The 21,011-nt window shown below is 33.4% G+C and overlaps 3 protein-coding genes, 1 non-coding gene and 1 pseudogene across 4 annotated transcripts; 4 read left to right on the top strand and 1 right to left on the bottom strand.

Moving 5' to 3' along the window:
- Window positions 1-431, top strand: LOC143560813 (uncharacterized). Its single transcript, XM_077049031.1, has one exon. It carries the CDS (start codon window positions 185-187, stop codon window positions 392-394), a length of 210 nt encoding a protein of 69 aa, XP_076905146.1. The 5' UTR covers window positions 1-184; the 3' UTR covers window positions 395-431.
- A 2,865-nt stretch (window positions 432-3,296) lies between these two features.
- On the top strand, window positions 3,297-4,474 carry LOC143560828 (nascent polypeptide-associated complex subunit alpha-like protein 1 pseudogene; annotated as a pseudogene).
- A 3,724-nt stretch (window positions 4,475-8,198) lies between these two features.
- Window positions 8,199-8,272, top strand: TRNAM-CAU (transfer RNA methionine (anticodon CAU)). The gene has a single exon. It is a non-coding gene; the product is annotated as a tRNA-Met (tRNA).
- Window positions 8,273-12,447: 4,175 nt separating this feature from the next.
- On the bottom strand, window positions 12,448-12,870 carry LOC143560812 (uncharacterized). Its single transcript, XM_077049030.1, has one exon. It carries the CDS (start codon window positions 12,768-12,770, stop codon window positions 12,561-12,563), a length of 210 nt encoding a protein of 69 aa, XP_076905145.1. The 5' UTR covers window positions 12,771-12,870; the 3' UTR covers window positions 12,448-12,560.
- A 7,094-nt stretch (window positions 12,871-19,964) lies between these two features.
- Window positions 19,965-20,432, top strand: LOC143560811 (small ribosomal subunit protein eS28x). Its single transcript, XM_077049029.1, has 2 exons — window positions 19,965-19,992; window positions 20,077-20,432. The coding sequence occupies exon 2, from the start codon at window positions 20,078-20,080 to the stop codon at window positions 20,273-20,275; it is 198 nt and encodes a 65-aa protein (XP_076905144.1). The 5' UTR covers window positions 19,965-19,992; window position 20,077; the 3' UTR covers window positions 20,276-20,432.
- Window positions 20,433-21,011: the final 579 nt, after the last annotated feature.

The following is a 21,011-nucleotide window of genomic DNA, read 5'->3' as shown; positions in this document are numbered from 1 at the left end:
GACACTTAATTGAATCTAGATAACTTGATTAAGCAATCAACCAAGCTTCTTCATTCACTTTTCCTCTTTCACAGTCATACCTATCTTGTCTCTTCCTCCACCACTAAACCTTAAATCCAACTGTCTGTCTAGTCAGTCTCTTCATTCATCAATCCAACACATTCACAAGTCACATCTTGCAAACATGTCGGACTGGGGCCCGGTTTTTGTGGCGGTGGTGTTGTTCATACTGCTAACACCAGGGTTACTGATTCAGATTCCGGGTCGCAACAAGGTGGTGGAGTTTGGTAACTTTCAGACGAGTGGTGTTTCGATATTGGTTCATTCGGTTATTTATTTCGCGCTTATTTGTATCTTTTTGCTAGCCATTGGAGTTCATATGTACCTTGGTTAAGATATTAATCATATTGTGGTTTAAAGTTTCATCATTGGTTAGTGATTTACATATTTTGGATTGGATTTGATAATATTATGATTGGTTACAAGTTTTATGAACTGATTTCGTGTTTTTCTTTTATCTTGGTTTAAAAAAGCCCTTGTGAATTGTGATTATACATTTTTGGTATGAAACAGTGTAACCCGACTGCGTGTTGGTACGCGTGAAACGTGACATGAGACGCATAACCCTTGTCACACTGCGCGTGACGAGACATTAGATGGGTAAACGTCGCCGGTACACGCGTGACGTGGCATAAGACATGTAATAAGTGCCGGTAATTGGTAAAGGCGTAATATGACATCAGACGTGTAACTGGTGACAATACATGGGTGATCCGGTCCAATGTGTAATTTTTTATTAATGATCTATTTTTATGATTTTGTGCAATTATTTTAAACCAGTCTGTTTCGACTCGAACCAAAAAAACCTTTTTTTTAATTGACCTGTTTCGACGCTAACCCTTTCTGACACATGACCGGAACCGGCCCAACCCAACCCGTTTGCCGGTCCTTGTGTGAATATTGTTTTTTTTTTCTTTTGAATTCAGACTTTGATGATGCTTGTAGAGGTGCAATCAGATTGTGAAAAAATGTTGGTGAAATTTGTATTTTGGACTTTCATTTGATGCACAATTTGACCATGATTGATTGGAATTTACAAGTACGATTCAATTCATTCATGATTTTGTAATATCACAATTTACAAATTCAATTTGAACTTTAGAGACTCGTTTATCGTCATGATTCAGTTCTGTCATATTCCTTATTATTATTTTTTTTTGCCTAAGATCTGATGTCAAGATTAGAGATGTGAGGGTCCAAGAAAAAAAAAATTAAAAAAAGAAAGTTTTGGACTTTTTAGTAGGGCTGATAGTTTTGGTCACATGTTTAAGACACGATAAGACAAGACATATTAATCAAAAAAATATGGTATGTGATTTTTTTTTTCTTTAATAGTTTATATTAGTAGGATAGACTCCATTTTAACTTAATGTTACATGAAATTTAAAATTGTCTTATAGTCATGACATATAAAGTAGTTAGATGATTTGTATCCATATTTGATACTAATATTAAGTGTGTCGTTTCTAAACTGTTAAAACACAAATTACCGGGCTTACTTTTTAGCTAAAATTGGGGCAATGCCTCTTTGAACTAAGAGGCCAACACTACTACAATAAAGCTAAAAAAATGAAAGGGCTCGTCACTTTGATTTTTGACTACTTGAACCACACCTAAGAGTGTGGTTGTAAGAACGTAGGTAGAGGAGAAGGAAAATGTCATTGGTTTATGAATAAGTTCGGAGAAACACAACTTACTCTTTATAATTTTTTTTATATTTATTGAAAGTGGTTAAAGTGGTTGTAAGTAAAAGGATAAAGAAAATGTATAAAAATATATTATTTAATTAAAAAGGAAAAAATTATAGTAATTTTACATAATAGAGATGAAAGTAAGGAATTGTCATGAATGCTCTTTTTCACCATTCTTTTGTTACTGAAAGCCTAAAAAATGATTGTAACACAAAACCTTATATATAAATTGGATGTGGCTCAATGATAAAACATTTATTTTACTAGTGAGAGGTAAGAGGTTCAAACCTTACTATCACCAATTTATATGGGATATATGAGGGATGACCCTGCCTTGCCATGGTTCGAGTCCTGGTCTTACACGGTTTTATCCACAGAATTACTCAATAGGTGGACCGCTAGGGCTCCGTTCGTCCGGACTCGTAGCCGGCTCGGGCTACTTTTAGCCAATGGACGTCACGCACGAAATACCCGACGTTACTTGTTTGGCCGTTCCAATAAACAACACGGAACCTTGTTGTGTTTCCAATTTCCACTTAACAAATGAAAGGGATGGAAAGAAATAAAGGGGCGTGGACGGAGGGATAAAAACATTATGTTTTCGAGTTTCTTGGGAAGATTTTTCCTTCCAATTTGGCCTAAACATCAATTTCTAGGACTCACTGATTCATTCTTGGCCTAAACAACAAATCCTTGAAATACCCACATGTGAAGATTGTGGGTTTTTGATTTTGCTCAAGCTAATAATACTTTCTTGATTCTTGCCCTTAACAGCAAATTCTAGGGCTCAATTCACTGATTCATACTTGTAATTCACTATTGCTCATGTATTGATAAGTAAGTTCCTCTTCCTTTGTGTTTAAATAGTTGATTTGAAATTTTTTGTTACGAACTCAATAGACGGGTGTAAATTATAAGAAATACCTTTTAATTACAAGAATCATAATCACATGAAAATTCTATCAAAACCATAGTTGTTAACATATTATTATATTGACCCTAAATAACTAGAGTTTTTTATTGGTTTTTCCAAACACCAAAAACTGGTTATTACTTGGTGATCATTTTGTAGCATATCCAACTACCCTATTCTGGTTCATACCATTAAAGCCTATTGTGTAGACCATAGTTTTATCTTATATTACATATTATGAAATGAAGATGTAATTGTGGGTTCTATTTGGTTAACATCATACTTAGGAATGTGTAATAGTCGGTTTGGATCAGTTTTAGGTTGAACCAGAATCTAACAATTTTTGTTTTTATATTTTGGAAATCATTCGGTTTCAGTTTTCATAATAGGTTTGGTTTTATATGGTTTTAGTTTTTTTACTTGAGCTTGAAAATCTTTTGCCAAAAAAGAACAAATGAGGTATTTGTGAATATGTATTATAGTCGGTTTGGATCAGTTTTTAGGCTGAACAAAAATCTGAAAAATTCTGTTTTTGTATTTTGGAAACCGTTCGGTTTCGGTTTTCACAATGGGTTCGGTTTGGTTTTAGTTTTTTACTTGAGCTTGAAATATTTTTGCCACAAAACGAACAAATGAGGTATTTGTGAATGTGTATGCGTCGGTTTGGATCAGTTTTGGGTTGAACCAAAATCTGAAAAATCCCGAGTTTGTATTTAAACACCGTTCGGTTTCGGTTTTCACAATGGGTATGGTTTGGTCTTAGTTTTCTTACTTGAGCTTGAAATACTTTTACCAAAAAAGTACAAATGAGGTTTTTGTGACTGTATGAGTCGGTTTGGACCAGTTTTGGGTTGAACCAAAATCTGAAAATTTCAGTTTTTGTATTTCGGTAACCGTTAGAAAACATGATGCATTTAGAAAACTGTTATTCTGAGTCAACCTGAGCCTGTTTAGCCAAAATACTAATATTGAACAAAAGTTAGTTCCGGTTGTGCTGTGTGTAGTCTTAGTGCCCACCAAATACCTACCGTGATTATAAAATAGCTGCTCTATTTAGTGGAAATATGGACCAGTATTTTAATATATATTATTAATTTTTTTAAAGAAATATGTAATAATTTGTCTGTAAAAGCAGGACATGGAGATGCAAGTGGGAGGTCTAAGAAAAGTAGAAGTGAAAAAAAGAGTCGAAAGGCTATGATAAAGCTCGGGATGAAGCCCATTCCTGGTGTTAACCGTGTTACTGTCAAAAGCAGCAGAGCAGTTTAAAGTCCCTAATCTCGGTAACAATTCATCCAAGCCCGATCCGGAGACCTCAGCCGCGGCTCAAGATGATGCAGACATTGATGAGACCGGTGTGGAGCCCAAGGATATTTAGTTGGTTATGACTCAAGCCGGGGTGTCTAGGCCAAAGGCGGTCAAAGCTCTTAAGGCTGCTGATGGAGATATAGTATCGGCTGTTATGGAACTCACAAACTAGGGTTGCGATTATGATGTTTTTAAGGTTTGTTTGAGATTATTATGAGCATGTTCTGTTTTTGTTTTGTGCATCGACATTATGGTTATTTTGGTAACTTTTATGGTCTTTTAGTTTTCTAAGTACGAAAAATGTAAACCTTTTCCCATTACTCTAAAATGAAAATCTTTATTATTGTTTTGTGGGATGTTGTTTTTGTTCTGGATATATATGATACCTTTGTTATGTAAATATTGATCACCTTTTATACATTCTTAAAAACATGTCAGTTTATGATTGTGAGTTCATTATACAATCATTTTAAACACATCTTGAAGTGTTTACTTTTCGAGTTGTTAAAAATACTCATGACGCATAATACTGAAATTCAGTGCTTAGTGCACATATAACCGGCGCTATTTACACGTATATATCAGTACGATTTGTCTTTAAAATCTAATGGCATGCATCCCAAGTTTGTATGTATTCATCTACAACTCACCTTGCTAGATGTTTCGCCAACTATACACGAGATTATACAACTCACTCTTGGATAAAAACTAGAAAGTTAAAAAGGAGTTGCAGTTACAAAAGGACAATGAACTAATTGCTCTAAATAGTTTGCTTTACTATTAACAACAGACAAATTATATTGATCCATTTGAAGTTAGGGTCGCTATGGTGATTGTGGAATCATAAACATTCAGGTGATCCTCTTGTTCGGGTTCACCCGACCGTTGGAACCGAACTCAAACAGAGTCGGTTTGGAATGAACCGAACCAAAACAAAACCAGTCTGAAATTAAACAGACGTCCTTTTTGAAGCAACGGTCACTATAAAGTGTCAACCCGAAACGAAACAAAAACCGAAACCAAAATTTTTTTAAACCAAATAAATATAACAGAAACAGGCAATCCCTTTGAAGTAAGGGTTGCAATAACCGAATCGAAACAAATGCAGTTTGGAACTGTACCGAAACAGAAACATTTCCAAAGCTTGCTTGGTTATGTCTTGAATAGTATGCTAATTGATGTTGAGTTTATGATAATTCAAGAAAAAATGCCTATGGCAGTTTGGCAACACGTTGATCTCAAAAATATAACTAAACTGATAAAAGAAATTCAAGTCAAACCACGTTGTGAGTGAAACGTTGCGAGCTTTCAAAGTTGTGTAAGGTTGTTTCTAGACTGTGCTATCTATTTTTCCATGATAAGTTGTATGTATTATGTGCTTTTACAATTATGTTTATTTTATGTTTGATTTACAAGTGTATTTTCCATTTTTGGAATTAACTTCACTTAATATGCACGGGCGCAAGTTAAATACTTATGTTGCTGGTATATTTTGCAGTGAATCAAAGGAGGACATTTAGTTCTTAAAAAAGATAAGAAGTTTATCATGTTCATGTTTTTTTATAAGTTTCTCTTTGCTGCCTTCTAAGCAATGTTTTCAGACCCGGCCTGGACATTTATCCGGACGCCTTACCGGGTCAAAGAATGTATAAAAGGTTTAACCTTGTTTTTACTCAACATACATTAGCATATGTTGCATTAACATATAGCAAACTACGGTACTGTCGCAAACCATACTGATGCCATCAAATTTCCGTCTCGTCTCCGTCGCAAACCTTACTCATACCGACATAATCCTCATTGAACCCCCGCCGCAACGCGCGGGCACACCTACTAGTAATAAATCATGAAAAAACGTTAACACCGTAATAATGTGTTCCCGAGTTTTATTAAATGAGAGGAAAAATTTTTTTTTTAAAAGAATAGGTCTTTTTTTTAAGAAAGGAGAAAATAATCAAAATATTTGAGAAATGAAAGGAAAATATATGCTTATTTGATTCACCTTTTGGTAACTTCATCAAATATTCGTGCAATTTACCCTTTAATAATTGTAACTTTCCTACTTTAATTCCTTTCTAAACATTATTTAAAGTTCCGAAAAATAAATAGAAACCACGTTACCAAAAACACTAGGAAATAAATAAAGAGCCAAAAAAGCAAGGAAACCAAAACAAAACAAAACAAAACAAAACAAAACATGAAGAATCAACGGCAATGGTGCATTCTTATAACACTCTACTTACTACCACTTATTATCAACACTAAGGAACTCCGGCCATCCGATCACGGCCTAAATCCAACCGCCGAGTCACCGGCAGCGTCTCCGCAGATGTCATCGTTCTTCGGCGCCGGAGTATCTTCTTCAACCACACTACCGGAGGCCAAAAACTTAACGGACACGTCATGGAGTAACGGTAACGGCGGTGGTGGTTCAGATCACGTGAGGAAGGTTTTAATAGTGTCGAGCTTAGTTTTCGGAACCGTCGGAGTTGTGTTATTGGTGGCGGTAGGGTTTGTGTTTTTGCAGCGGTTTAGGAATCAAAGAACTACCAATACGATAGTGCTTTCCAGCTAATAATAATAATAATATTAATAATTTCATTTGTATTTTTTTTTCATTTTGTTTTGTTTTTTTTAAGATATATTTGGTTTATATGTATGTAATCACTACACACTATTGATTGTTTGGGAATTTATTGAAATAATGAAATTGGTTAGTTTTCTTCAAATTATGATTAATAGATTTAAGTAGGGATGAGTTTGGTATCGTATCGGTACCGTTATCGAAAATACTGACCTCAAAAATCATAAATTTTTGGTATCAACATCGAAATATTCGGTTCGGTACCGGTACCGGTATTGAAGGTAAAAATTCGGGAAATACCGATACCGTACCGATCCCGAAACTTAAAACTTTGGTACCGATTCGATACCGGTACCCGTACATAATTATTCATCTCTAGATTTAAGTACTAAATTTATAAGTAAAATGCTTTTAAGGGTGGTGGGGTAGGTGGAGGTGCTACACTCCTACTGTCTCAGTTATCTTGCTTAGGACCCGAAGGAGGTGGGGTGGTGTTCCGATACAAAAATTCATCTCCAACTTGAAAATCCTTTTTAAGTACTTACATTAATTTTTATTTATTTTGGGTTGGCTATATGAAAGAGACGCTTTTGGGTCGGTGCCAATGGGTCGAGATGCGCTTGGGTTAGTATCGAAGGAGTCGGGATGGGGTTCCCGGCGGATTTAAGTGGAATGGGTATAAAAATAAAATTATGTGACGAAGGCCCTGGATTTTTTAAAAAATTTGGAACTTTTTTTATGTTCTCATGCACAAAATATTGGTGTCTTTACAAGTACAGAGCATATGATAAACAAATTTGTGTCGCTATTCTTTTTTAATTTAATAAGTTTGAATATAAGTGCAATAGGTATAAAAGTATCATTACTTATAATCTCATATCCAAGATTCCAATCAGCTTTAATTAATCACTATATAAAAAATCGAAAAATAAGAATTTTATTTTGTTTCTCTCTTATCTTCTAGAGTCTAGACATCATATTCGGGGTTATTAATGTGGAAATTACTCACATATATTTGATCCTCCATACCTATATATGCACACACATAATTACATCATACAATCAATCATACCTGGCTATACATGTGTATGTATGATATTTCTTTTAGCTAACTATGTGTACTCATAAATAATCATACTAAACTTACACAAACATATATACACCTGCCCCTAACTTTAATTTATATTCATGTTATGTGACAAAACAATATTTATAATTCAGACTTGAAGAAACTTTACATGGAACAAATGTTTCGGGGGAAAATTCCCAAAATGCTTTGACAAACAATATTTACAAATATCATCGCCATGATTTGATTTGAAGGGCTTATTTCTAGAATTAAGCAAAAATAGGGGACGTTTTTATATTGTCTCTCCTAAAATGGGTCATTTTAGGACATTTTAGGAATTTTCGCTACTTAGATCGATCCTAACCGGATGATTATCAATTACTTTTATTCAATAGAATAATAAAAAAGATTCCATAGAATAATAATATTCAACTCGGTAGGGTTCATTTCAGAATTGACTATTTTTGGTTTTGGCTCTTCCAAATCATTCTCGCAGGAGATCCGGACCCTTTTTTTTCTGATCCTTCGATAAAAAGATTCATTCTCTTCTGGTCATTCACTATGACCCGCTAAGCATCCATGGCTGAATGGTTAAAGCACCCAACTCATAATTGGTGAATTCGTAGGTTCAATTCCTACTGGATGCACGCCAATGGGACCCTCCAATAAGTCTATTGGAATTAGCTCTGTATCAATGAAATCTCATCATCCATACATAACGAATTGTTGTGGTATATTCATATCATACCAACCTTTAAAAATCAGCTCCGTTAAAAATACTGACATATATATATATATATCAATAGTTTTGTGAGAAGAATAATAATAAATCTAGGCCCTTAGATCTAGGATCTAGTGGTTGAGATTAGTAGTTTTCAAAAAATCATATAGTTTTCTATTTACATTGTATGATGTCCTATTTAGATGGTGTGGTTTATTTTAAAGTATTCTCACACTTCTCACAAAACTATTGTTTTTTATTTGAACCCTCTTCTATATATATATATATATATATATATATATATATAGGGCTGGTATATCGTGTATACACGTACACGATAAGACACGAACACGAAATGGGTATACCTGTACACGACACGAAAACTTATCGTGTACCTGTAACCCAAACACGAACACGAACATGTTAATACCTGGTATACACGATAATAGCTGTTTAGACACGCATATTTGACAACCTTTTAGCGAAACAAAAGTCGACGAAAGTTCATAAAAGTCTTAAAATAAAACATAAATCCATGCTCCTTAACAAATTTAAGACAAAAACACATAGAATTCTAATCAAAATATATTGAAAAGATTATATCAAGTTCCAAGCTTCCAAGATCCAATTGGTCTTTCTTCTCAAATCTTCAATTCCAAGCAATAAAACCTACACACAAAATAAGTATAGTCAATTAGTCATATTAATCATGGACAATTAGACATATTCATATAGTTTTATCAAGTAACATTATTACTATGTTTTAGAGCAAGGTACCTTAGAATTGTTCATTGTTTTTAGCGAGCAACACTACTTGAAGCATTTGGAGTTGGTACCTTAGGATTGTTCACCGAGTTTGAAGCATTTGATTCACAACTAATGTCAAGCGACATTATATCTTCAGTGAGCTCTTCCACACTAACTTTGTTAGAACCTACAAAGTACAAACAAACATATACATTATAAAATTAATATAATATCATGTATAAAACTTATAAAAATCAAGCAAAGATGGACAACTGGAGGCCGGATCGGAGAGAGGCAATACCGGCGTGAGAGGGAAGGCCGGCGACGGAAAATATGGTGATGGCCGGTGTGAGAGGGTTTTGAGAGAAGCGGCTATAACTTACTAACTTGTAAGAATAAGGGTTAGGATAATATAGGTTATATTATAAGTATATATATTTTATAATTTATTTAATTTTAAAAATAACCAGGTATCTAACAGGTAAACAGGTATTATACCTGTTTAGACACGAAAATTAACAGGTAATTTCGTGTCTACCTGTTTAGTACACGAAACCTGTTAAGGCCTTACCCGTTACCTGTTAAAGTCGTGTAGGTACGTGTCGTGTATTCGTGTCTCTTGTATAAATTGCCAGCCCTATATATAGGATCAGGATCAGGATCATGAGAGAACCTTTTTGAAATTGAGAACTATAAAAAAACACAAAAATCAAAAAAGTATAAAAACCAAAATTCTTATTTTATCATCCCGGTTTCATATAAAAAAACTCGGTTTAGCTAAATTATACACACATATGTATAATATATACATATATGTATATTTACATGTTTTTTTGTACACATGTGTATAATTTAAGATAAATGATACTGTACATATGTGTATATTACGTAACTAAAGATTATATAAAACTATATATATGTGTATAATACGACGTTTTTTTTTATTTTTTTGTATTTTTTAATGAAACCGGAATGAAATATAAGAATTTTGGTTTTTTTACTTTTTTAAAATTTTTATTAATTTTTGTTTTATGATTTTTTTAAATATGTTTTTAGTGGTCCAAAATAGTTCTCAAAGTTCTCAATTTGCAAAGGGTTCTCTTAGGATCCTATATATATATATACATACATATATATATATATATATATATATATATATATATATATATATATATATATATATATATATATATATATTGGCTTTGGAAACAATTTAAAAGCGGTGAGAATAAGAGGGTGGTGTCTTCTCCGATCACCAGCCGACATGATAATAAGCGACTGGTTTTCTAATAAGTAATCTGAACTAAGAGAATTTAGTGGATAGATTACAATTACCTCATTTAAGTTACTACACATAAACCCTTAATGTTGAATTGTACCGCTAATGCTCCACTTCCAGGCTAGTCGCTATCATGGTTTGTTATGAATCGTCCCATTTGAATATTATTCACGCATGCTGTTAATACGTGGGCTCCATTCGGTTGTAGATACCGCATGAACGTGGGTCTCATTCGGTTGCATGTCACTAGTTTGATTAGACCTTGTGCTTATTATTTACTTTTATGAATTCCGTATCGAGGCATAACATCTTCAATACCAACATCAAAATGTTTTTTGTGCTGGAAATTTTGGTTTAAACGTCCTATTCACGTCTAAATTGAGATACTTAAGGAATGTATAATTATAAACAATTAAATATGATTAAATTTAATTGTTAGTGATAATTATTATGTTATATTCTCATATTATTTACAATCTTTGTAAAATTTCTCAATAATAAACGTTAGAATGTTTAGCCAAATAACGTATCAAGTTGGTTTTTGTTCGATCAAAACCCGTTACCAATTGCTTTATTAAGGTGGAAGTTCAATTATATAGTCAATTTAAAAATAAACTAGGGACCAATACATTAAAATATAATTCAACAAAAAAATGACAATGTTTATTTGTAATTAATGTTGTTAAACAAAATTACTTTTCTGGTAGTGATATAATACTATGGATTACAGATTTTAAACAAACAAAAATAAAAATAAAAAATACACATTATATCAATTACAAATAGATCAATTCGTTTCTATAAATAAATAAACTAACCAACTTATTATTGTTTGGCGTGATAAACAACAAAATCTCAAAATGGATTGCAAACAAAAACAGTCAAGATAAATAATTTAGTGGGGCCTCTATTATAACGCGTTTGATGAAAGTTAAAACCTCATTTGCATTTTTGCACATTGCTTTAAAGGACAATACTTTTCTGAATTTATTTTTTCAACTAAAAATCGATTCTAGAATATAACAAATGAAATAAGTCATCTATTAAAAGGTAACTTTATCATATAAAATATAACTTATAGATATATGAAAATAATTTTATTTTATTTTTTAATGGTAAATTAAAGTGCTGGTAATACGTCTGAGCTAAAAACTAAGATCTTCCACTATGAGGTAATAATTTCTATCAATGAGTTGCTTCACATTGTTAAATGAAAAATAACTTTAACGAGTTGATACGCTTGTACTGAAATCCATGGAAGTTGTAAGTCCATTCAAAATCAAGGTCTTTACATCCGACTTACAAGAAATTTAAGACGATGTTTTTTTAATCTTGAAAAGTCATTACCTTAAAACTTTAAGGTACATTATTAATACCTTGTGCTGAATTGCTAACCAACAGAATCATGTAAGCATATTGCATTATACACGCCTTCTTTAAAAGGTTAAAAGCATATAAATCAGTGAAGTTTAATTTTGGAAAAAGATATTTGGACATTTGGTAAAAGCATAACTCAAATATTTACCACCTCTTAAATCATAATTGTTTTGCAAAAATTATATATTTCATTGGATAAATAACTGCTTAAATTAGAATCATAAAAACAATATTTTATATTCTTAACAATATGTTATTAGCCTTTCAGTAAGATTGGAGAAATATATATATATATATATATATATATATATAATGGGTAGATGAATACATTCTTAAGATAAGAATAGTCTTTAATCTTTAATGTTGTGTGTACAACTTCTATTCAAGTTGAACAAACTTAAAAGGAATATTACTATGGATCAACTTCTAAACTTACTTCGATCTTGGTACAAACGTAAATAACCAAGAAAACATATACATGACAATTATAAACACGAGGTAGACAAAAGTTCATTGTCATTAATCTTTCATGACATTGAAACCATATGTTGTTAGATTGTACCAATACAATCTAACAACCTACAAACCCGAAAAACCTCTTAGTGATCCACTGCTAGGTTATCCGGGTCTATAGATTTATATTCCCATTATAACTACATATTCATAAAACAAACAAAACCGTAACAATAACAACACGATATATCAAAAGGCATCCGTTGTAATATCCGAGTTAAAATTACAATTCGAGAAATAAAAAGATAGTTATATCAAATAGAATTAAAACGTATAGAACATAAAGCCTCGATTAACATCAAGTGCGAATGTGAATACCGATAGCTACACATAAGATGGTGTAAATACAAAAGTACAAAACCGCATGAACTAGGACCGATATGCCACTGGTTTGCAAGTTCCCAAACTCTACCACTCGTGCTCTTGCGGGTAGTTGAAATAACAGCCCCGGAGATAATAATATGAACATAATCACTGCTACAGCCGCAGGTCCCCAATCAGTATGCATATTTCACTCAAAATATTTTGTTTTTATATAAGAACAAAAACTATTTTTTTTTTGAAGTGAGAGTAGAGTTGCAAATATGTATGGGGACTTGATTACTTGGTGAGGATACTAAACTTGAAATGGACAAAAAGAATGGAAACTAATGAAGGGAGGTAAGGTATGTTTTGTGGTGGTGGTGGTGGTGGGTGGGGGGGGGGGGGGGGTAGGAGCTTTAATATGCTTTATTATACTTTTACTATTTTTCTTCATTAAGAATACAATTATTGATCCCAAGAGTGTTTCTTTTTGTTGGCTTTTTAAAGCAGAGAATGTGGTAAGAGATTTGTGAATATGATTTGTGCAAAGAAAAGATTTAAGAAAAGAAACTGATTTATGTAGGTGTAAAGGTGGATGGCTTACTAATGATCTATATCATGTTTGCTTTCTTTAGTGGTGGATCTTGAAAGGATGATGACATGGGAGTTGAATATAACACATTATCTTAGTGACCAAGCATGCGTAGGTATTATGAGCATGATGCTTAATGGTTAATATTAATCTTTTATGTGTTAAATGATTATTTTGTCTACTTGTGATTAGGAGCTGATCTACAAATTGACATACTCTTAGTTAAATCACTTATACATAGGAAAACATGAAATATAGGTTTGGAATTTAAAATAGTTTAACGTAAGCTACGCGTAAAGTTACAAGGTCGTAAGCAGCAAAAGGAAAAGTATTGACAAGCCGGATAATGTGATTTGTAGGGCTGTCATAACATGTCAGGCACGATATGATAAGACACGATGACCTATTGTACTAAACACGAACACGGCACGATAACTAACCGTGTTTTTTTCCAAATACGAACACGAACCTGTTTAGTAACAGGTTAACAGACATGTTTAAATATATAATGAGTAATACATGTGTAATGAAACAAAAATATTCAAAACAAGCATAAAAAGTCTTAATTTACACATAATCCATGACATATTTGAAATAAAAAACCACAAGTCAATAACATACCTGAAACAAAAAACCATAGAAGCAAATCGTAACATCCATTAAAAATATAATAGCGGGTTTTGACGGGCATTAGTGAAATGTCGTATATAAGTATGACTTTAGCTTTAGGAATGCAAATTTATTTATTTTGTTAAATTAAAAATATACACATGTTAACAAGTTAACAGGTCTTTAACCTGTTAGGACACGAATTTTAGCATGTCTTAAACATGTCAACATGTTTAAGACCGAAACCTGTTAACCTTAAATCCAAACCTGTTAAAACCTGTGTCGTGTCGTGTCGTGTTAACATGTCCATGTCATAAATTAACAGCCCTAGTGAGTTGGTTTAGTTGTCGAACTTGAATCCCTTAACATAGTACTCTAATTTCATCACTTTCTATAACATTTAGCTATTTTTAGTTTTTTAGTTCTTTAATACAAACATCTAAATCTTTGAGTGTCCACACTTACGCGTTTATTTATTTCGTTACTTTCATTAATTACAAGACAACTTGTAATTTCAAAAAAATTGACAATTATCGTCAAATTTAGAAATCCCATATAGGAGGGACCTCATAGAATGGAATAAATAACATTTTTCTAAACAACTTATTTTGGTCACAAATGGTACATAAATTGTTAGGATAAGCAATCATAAATCAGTGTAAGAAATTTATGTATTTGTCTCAAAAAGTTATACCGAACCCCTTGAGTAGTAAGCTGTATGTATTAACATAATTTAGTCTATGATCAGCTTTGATTGATATACTAAAATTCTACATGAAATCAATCATTTGGTGTTCTTAATTTACATTATTACATATATACTAGTTCATTATTCTTTTACGTTGTACATGGTGTATATTTTTAAATCTTGTAAGACAAAAGTTGAGAGAGGTGTGCTCCAATCTTGTATTTGATCTTTTAGTAATATTATTTAAATTACAAATTACTGAAAGCAACCATTAAAACTATTAAATAAGCATAATATTAACCACTTGAAATAGTAGTAATAAATAATAATCACGATGTTAAATGATGTTTGCAATCCGAAAAAATCATCGACAACATTATACAAAATAAACCAGTATCGCCTAAATGGTTTCGTCGTAAAACCATCGGTGGAGGGTTGCCGATGAAAATTCGTTGTTGATACTCCGCCAAAAATGTAGTCCGGGGTAACCTGATTCAATAGATCCATGACATATTGATTAACATCGTGCTTATCGATAGATTACCGACAACATGCATAACGGGATCATGAATATATAAGTCTTATCCGCAAGCGAAGTATTAACTCTTCTCATAGACCACACTCAAACAATAAGTTCCCACATAAGAAATATATGGAGGTTGCCATTTTTAGACTAGAAAGTATTGCACAATCCATCGGTAATGAGACCCACACCAATAAACATAAAAATGTCCGAGTGAGAATCTTGCTGATAATATTAGGCTTAGTGTAGTGGAGCGACAACAAACGATGTTCCCGGGCCCACTTCAACAAACGTTGGAAAAGCATCAGTGGTCATCTTATCAAAATTCTATCCTTAGTTGCCAGCGGATTATCAACAGATCCTCTATATTGGCAACGAATTCCTGCTGAATGTTGACTATTGACGTAAAACTTTTCATAAAAAAACTTACCGGACTATCTCATAATCCGTCTATATTTCGAACATATTTGACTATGTTTATGACATGTCGGTAATTAATAATGCATGTTTGGTCCATCAGCAATGAGTCATCGGTGAACAAAAACATGAGTAGAAAGTCTTTTTAAGTTTAATAAAACAAATTTCCAATATTAAGGGACATGCTTTGCCATTCATGAAACTTGAAAAATGTAACACTCTAGATGAATCCCACCTAGGCCGTAGATGTGAGAGTTCTTGGTTCATAAATAAATGTTCTATTTTTTAAATCAACAATGCGTTTTGGGCTTACTTCCAGGAAAAAAATTTTAAAATGGTGTGTATGGAAAAAAAAAGAGGAAAATGAGAAAGTCAAAAAAAAAAAGGGAAATGGTTGAGCCGCTATTGGGAATAGCGGCTTAGGAGTAAATTTATTTTGTTTTTCTGACTTAGAGAGAGGGAGTCGCTTTTGGCAATGGAGGCTTAGGAAGAAAAGATGGAGCCGCCATTGCCAATCGCGGCTTAGGAACAAACCAACTTAACCCCGTTTAACCTCCGTTAGTTATAGTATTGGGTATAAAAAAAACCCACCAAAACCCTATCACACACCCTAACACACATTATAATTTTATAACTTTAAAAAAACCCACCAAACAACCTAATACACATTTACATATCTCCATTTATATTTTATAGAAACTATACCTATTTACATATGTTAATTTATATATTTTATAAAACTAATTTGTTTAAATGATAATTTATTAGTGTAGGATTCATTATTTATAACCGTAATTTAATTTTTATAACTCTAATATTAATTTGTATAAATATTGCACGTTATGGTTTAAATAAGTATAAATATGTTAAATTATTTTAATGTAATGTAAGATTATTTAACATCTAATAATATTAAGATAATGAAATAAAAAACTATAATACTATCAAAAACACGAGATACAAGACCTAACATTCCTCAAAATATTAAACTAGTTAACATAATACACATAAGCATATTTCATTATCTCGTGTTCTTGGTAAGTGGCAAATTTTGAGGAATGTTAGGTCTTGTATCTCGTGTTCTTGATAGTATTATAGTTTTTTATTTCATTATCTTAATATTATTAGATGTCAAATAATCTTACATTACATTAAAATAATTTAACATATTTATACTTATTTAAACCATAACGTGCAATATTTATACAAATTAATATTAGAGTTATAAAAATTAAATTACGGTTATAAATAATGAATCCTACACTAATAAATTATCATTTAAACAAATTAGTTTTATAAAATATATACATTAACATATGTAAATAGGTATAGTTTTTATAAAATATAAATGGAGATATGTAAATGTGTATTAGGTTGTTTGGTGGGTTTTTTTAAAGTTATAAAATTATAATGTGTGTTAGGGTGTGTGATAGGGTTTTGATGAGTTTTTTTTATACCCAATACTATAACTAACGGAGGTTAAACAGGGTTAAGTTGGTTTGTTCCTAAGCCGCGATTGGCAATGGCGGCTCCCTCTTTTCTTCCTAAGCCTGCATTGCCAAAAGCGGCTCCCTCTCTCTAAGTCAGAAAAGCAAAATAAATTTACTCCTAAGCCGCTATTCCCAATATCGGCTCAACCATTTCCCTTTTTTTTTTTACTTTCCCATTTTCCTCTTTTTTTTCCATACACACCATTTTAAAAATTTTTCTTACTTCCAGTGGACGAGAATAAAGCTCCATGGTTAAACATGCACAGGTGCGAGTAGCAACATGATGTATGACCTACTGGCAAGTCTCCACTGGGTAACCAAGAGTAAATCTGTGAGCTCTTCAAGGGCAAAGCGAACAATATTGATGATCTGAGGGCCGGATGTAACAAGAAAGATTGACAATACGTGTCAAAAATTAAAGATACAGACCGGGGTATGATGAAATCGCTTGTGCCCAGTGGATGTTCTTATCTCAGTAAACGACCCGAAACATACAACAGTTTCAAATTATATAGAGTGATAGTGAAGAGTAATCTTATCTAGCAAGAGAAGTTTATTTACATGTAATTATATAGTACTCGCAAAATGCTATAATAATTAGCTCAATTCGTACTTCTAAAAAAGGTTGTCTTCTAATTTGCATAATCCCGTTCATGTATCCGAGGTGAATGGCGAACTACCCTACATACCCGAATGCCACCAAGCTACATCTCATTTCATATCGATCTATCTGGGACAGTGACAAATCTTGGACAAGAACGCTGGGAAAGAGGGATTCAAAATGTATAAAAAACAGGGGGGCGGGGGCGCCACCCCTGGCCGCCGCTATGCTTCGCTCCCGATTCCGGGATGTATGGCAAACTACATATATTTATTTTTACCAATATCCAAGGTGCATGCCAAAATACCCATCATTCATCATCGGTTTCATGATCGGGTTGTTGTTGAATATGTTTGCTAATTCACTCACAAACCGAGCCACTTGTGCTGGTATTACTAAACAAGCTGATCAAACCGATGGCCCTAGCGGTGCCATGCACTCTTAATTTGCAAATTATTCTAGAGTCCTCTCAGATCTCCGAGTGATTCTCATGATTAGTTCAGTTTTTTATGTTCCTAACCTCGTGGTTCAGTTAATTGAAGTTGGCATATCATACCAACATTCACATAAAGCCTCTTTAGGGTGTGTGCCGGTGTAATTAAACACAATTCAAAATATATAACTTAAATAACAAAAATGCATTAGAAGATGAGGAAAAAAAAAGTTACATAAAAACAAAATACAAAGAAATGAGTCAACATTAACATCAACTTCTTTAGATCACACACGTCCTAAAATCCAACATATTCTCCATGTATCAACTATCAACTCAACTAATGTTCTATGAACATCCTTAAAACATGTTGTGTTCACGACAGCAAACCTGAAACACTAGTCTTAGGAGGGAATAAAACATCGGTAACAAAGCGTGTCACACTAGAAACAACACGTGCAAAATAAAACAGCATGACCAAACCAATAACTTGAGGCATCAACAAGAACCCTATAATGATTATTGGGGTTCCAAACATCATCAAAGCCATTGAAATCCATATAAACAATGCGGCGAATGCAATCGGAGACACTCGTGGCCATGAGGAAGCTAAGGTAGGGCCTGAGAAGGCAGCGGGCAAGGGGAATGGGATAGGAAGAGGCGGAGAACCGAGGATGTTGATGATCATGGAAAAGAGTTGGTAGAGAGCTTGAGTTTGGTCATCTTGGTTTCTCATGGTGGTGGTGTGGTGTGTATGAAGGTCTATAGTTTTAGTTTTAGTTTGATGATATTGTGATGGTTGGAGGATAAGATTGAAATTGTTGGAATTTGAGATGAAGAGGATAAGATCTCATCAGCCCATCTTTCATGATTCATGTGCTCACTCGGTGGTTTTAAGGTATATTTTTTTAAGGTTATAATTTATTATCTTATATACAAGATGGTTGTTTATAATACATTTACCTTTTATTGTTACATGTAAAAAAAAAGGTTTATTTTACTATAGGGAATGTAACTGTATGGTTTGATGGGTTCATCCATTTAGACTACATGACTATATGCAATGGTCACCTCTCACTTGAAAGAACCTATAGATGAGTAAATTTGATATTGATACTGATTTGAAATCGTCGGTATTGAATCAGTACCAAAGTTTTGAGTTTTCTGTATTGGTATCGATATGATACAATATACATATCGATATTTCCCGAATTTTATCTTATGTTATTGTTTTAAACGTTAGGAGGAGTGCTATCTATTTATGTTGCTTAGTATATAGGGATTTGATCTGTTACAAGTTATATAAAATGATGGATGCTATTATATTCCAAACCCGAACACGCCTTACTTGAACCGTCGGGTACAAACCATGTTTCATTTCCTCAGCTAAAACCCTACATAGACCCCGAACCGAATCGGAACCACCGAAGTACAACCTCTACTTAGTCAAAACCTGAACCTAACTAATAAAAAACCCAAAACTACCCGGAACCAGTTCTTAAATAAACCCGGTTTGTAAAGGTGCATAAGTCGGGCTTTTCTAATACCCGGTTACGGGTATGAAACCGGGTATTGGCAATCCTCGGGCCAGGTTCTGGTCAGGGTATTGTTTCTAAAAACCACACCCTATGCATCGGGTCAGATCGAGTATAGAACCGAGTATTTGAATACCCTATTTCCGGATATTGAAAACACTCTATTTTCGGGGGGGGGGGGGGGTCCCGATAATTTTCGGGTATAGATTGAGTCTTTTAAGGGGTTGCACTTTTTATTTTTCGGGCATAGATCGTGTATTAGAAAACCTGGTTTCGGGTATTGGAATAACCCGTTTCTGGGTATGTAAGCGGTTCTGGTTTTCAGGTATAAAAAAACCGGGTTCGAGTTGGTTTGTGTACCTCTCTTTTTAGAACATTACAAACCGAGCCTCTTTGTGTTGGGCCTTGGAGCATAAGCCCAACCCGACTAAACAATGTAATTTACAGCCATTATATAACCTTCAACCTAGGGTTTCATTGATTCATTCTCCAATCTCTTCATTCACCAGCCGCACAATCAATCTCCACAATTCAATCAGGTAACACAATCTGCTAATATATCAATTCTAAACCCTAATTTTCTGTCTGTGTAATCCATCAATTAATACCGAATTGAATAACAGGATGGACTCACAGATCAAGCACGCGGTGGTGGTGAAGGTGATGGGCCGAACCGGTTCAAGAGGTCAGGTGACACAGGTGAGAGTGAAGTTTTTGGATGACCAGAACCGGTTCATCATGAGGAACGTTAAAGGACCGGTTCGTGAAGGCGATGTCCTTACTTTGCTCGAGTCTGAGAGAGAGGCCAGGAGGCTTCGTTGATTTCGTTATTATTATTATTACAACAAATCTTATGGTTTAATTCTTATTCTCGTTTTGGTGTTTGTTTTGAGTTTCAGACTTGATGTTTTGGTTTTGAGAAGATATTATTATTAGTGTAATATGTGATTCAAGTTGAAATTTTATATTTGGTGTTCAATGCATTTTCTTCATTAGTAGAGTTTATGGTTTTTTGGTTATTTGATTGTGTGTTTACTTGTTTGTAAATATTTAGGATGAGCTTTGCACCGATCCTGAAAGTCTCGATTATGATTTTTTCAAATTCTTGGTACCTTCATTTAGGGATGTGATTGGTGCCGAACAGTCCCAATCCCGAAAATCGCTAATCTTTAGTACTGGTTAGTCCTGGTACAAGTACCGAAATCTTTAGTGGCGCCTTTGGTTTCATCATCAGGTACATTGGTTAAACCTTTGAAAGCATTCTTCATCGGTTAAAAAGACGATTGAAATGATTGTGTGTGTGTGTGATTGGTTGGAACACAGTTGGTTTCATGGTTAAAAGATGAAACCATCTCACCTAGCAATTCTACTCAACAAGATTGAACACTCAATCTTAAGGGTAGATTATGTTCCAATCTCATTTTGGTTCATTAGGCTTCAAGCCATGTAGTTGCAAAATTTGAGGGTACATCTGTTAAACCTTTGAAAGCATCCATAGTAAATCAGCAAACTCGATCTGTTAAGGAGTTCGTTTTCATGAACCCGAGTTAGTTAAGAT

The sequence above is a fragment of the Bidens hawaiensis genome, unplaced genomic scaffold (assembly GCF_021521415.1).
Source record: "Bidens hawaiensis isolate Kalapana, Puna unplaced genomic scaffold, B.hawaiensis_p1.1 tig00020455_1, whole genome shotgun sequence".
Classification (NCBI taxonomy): domain Eukaryota; kingdom Viridiplantae; phylum Streptophyta; class Magnoliopsida; order Asterales; family Asteraceae; genus Bidens; species Bidens hawaiensis.
Note: the sequence above shows the minus strand (reverse complement) of the source record. Positions and strands in the feature narration are given on the sequence as shown.

Excerpts from the sequence above, each read along its gene's own strand:
- LOC143560812 (XM_077049030.1), bottom strand. The coding sequence starts at position 12,770 with ATGCATACTGATTGGGGACCTGCGGCTGTAGCAGTGATTATGTTCATA.
- LOC143560811 (XM_077049029.1), top strand. The coding sequence starts at position 20,078 with ATGGACTCACAGATCAAGCACGCGGTGGTGGTGAAGGTGATGGGCCGA.
- LOC143560813 (XM_077049031.1), top strand. The coding sequence starts at position 185 with ATGTCGGACTGGGGCCCGGTTTTTGTGGCGGTGGTGTTGTTCATACTG.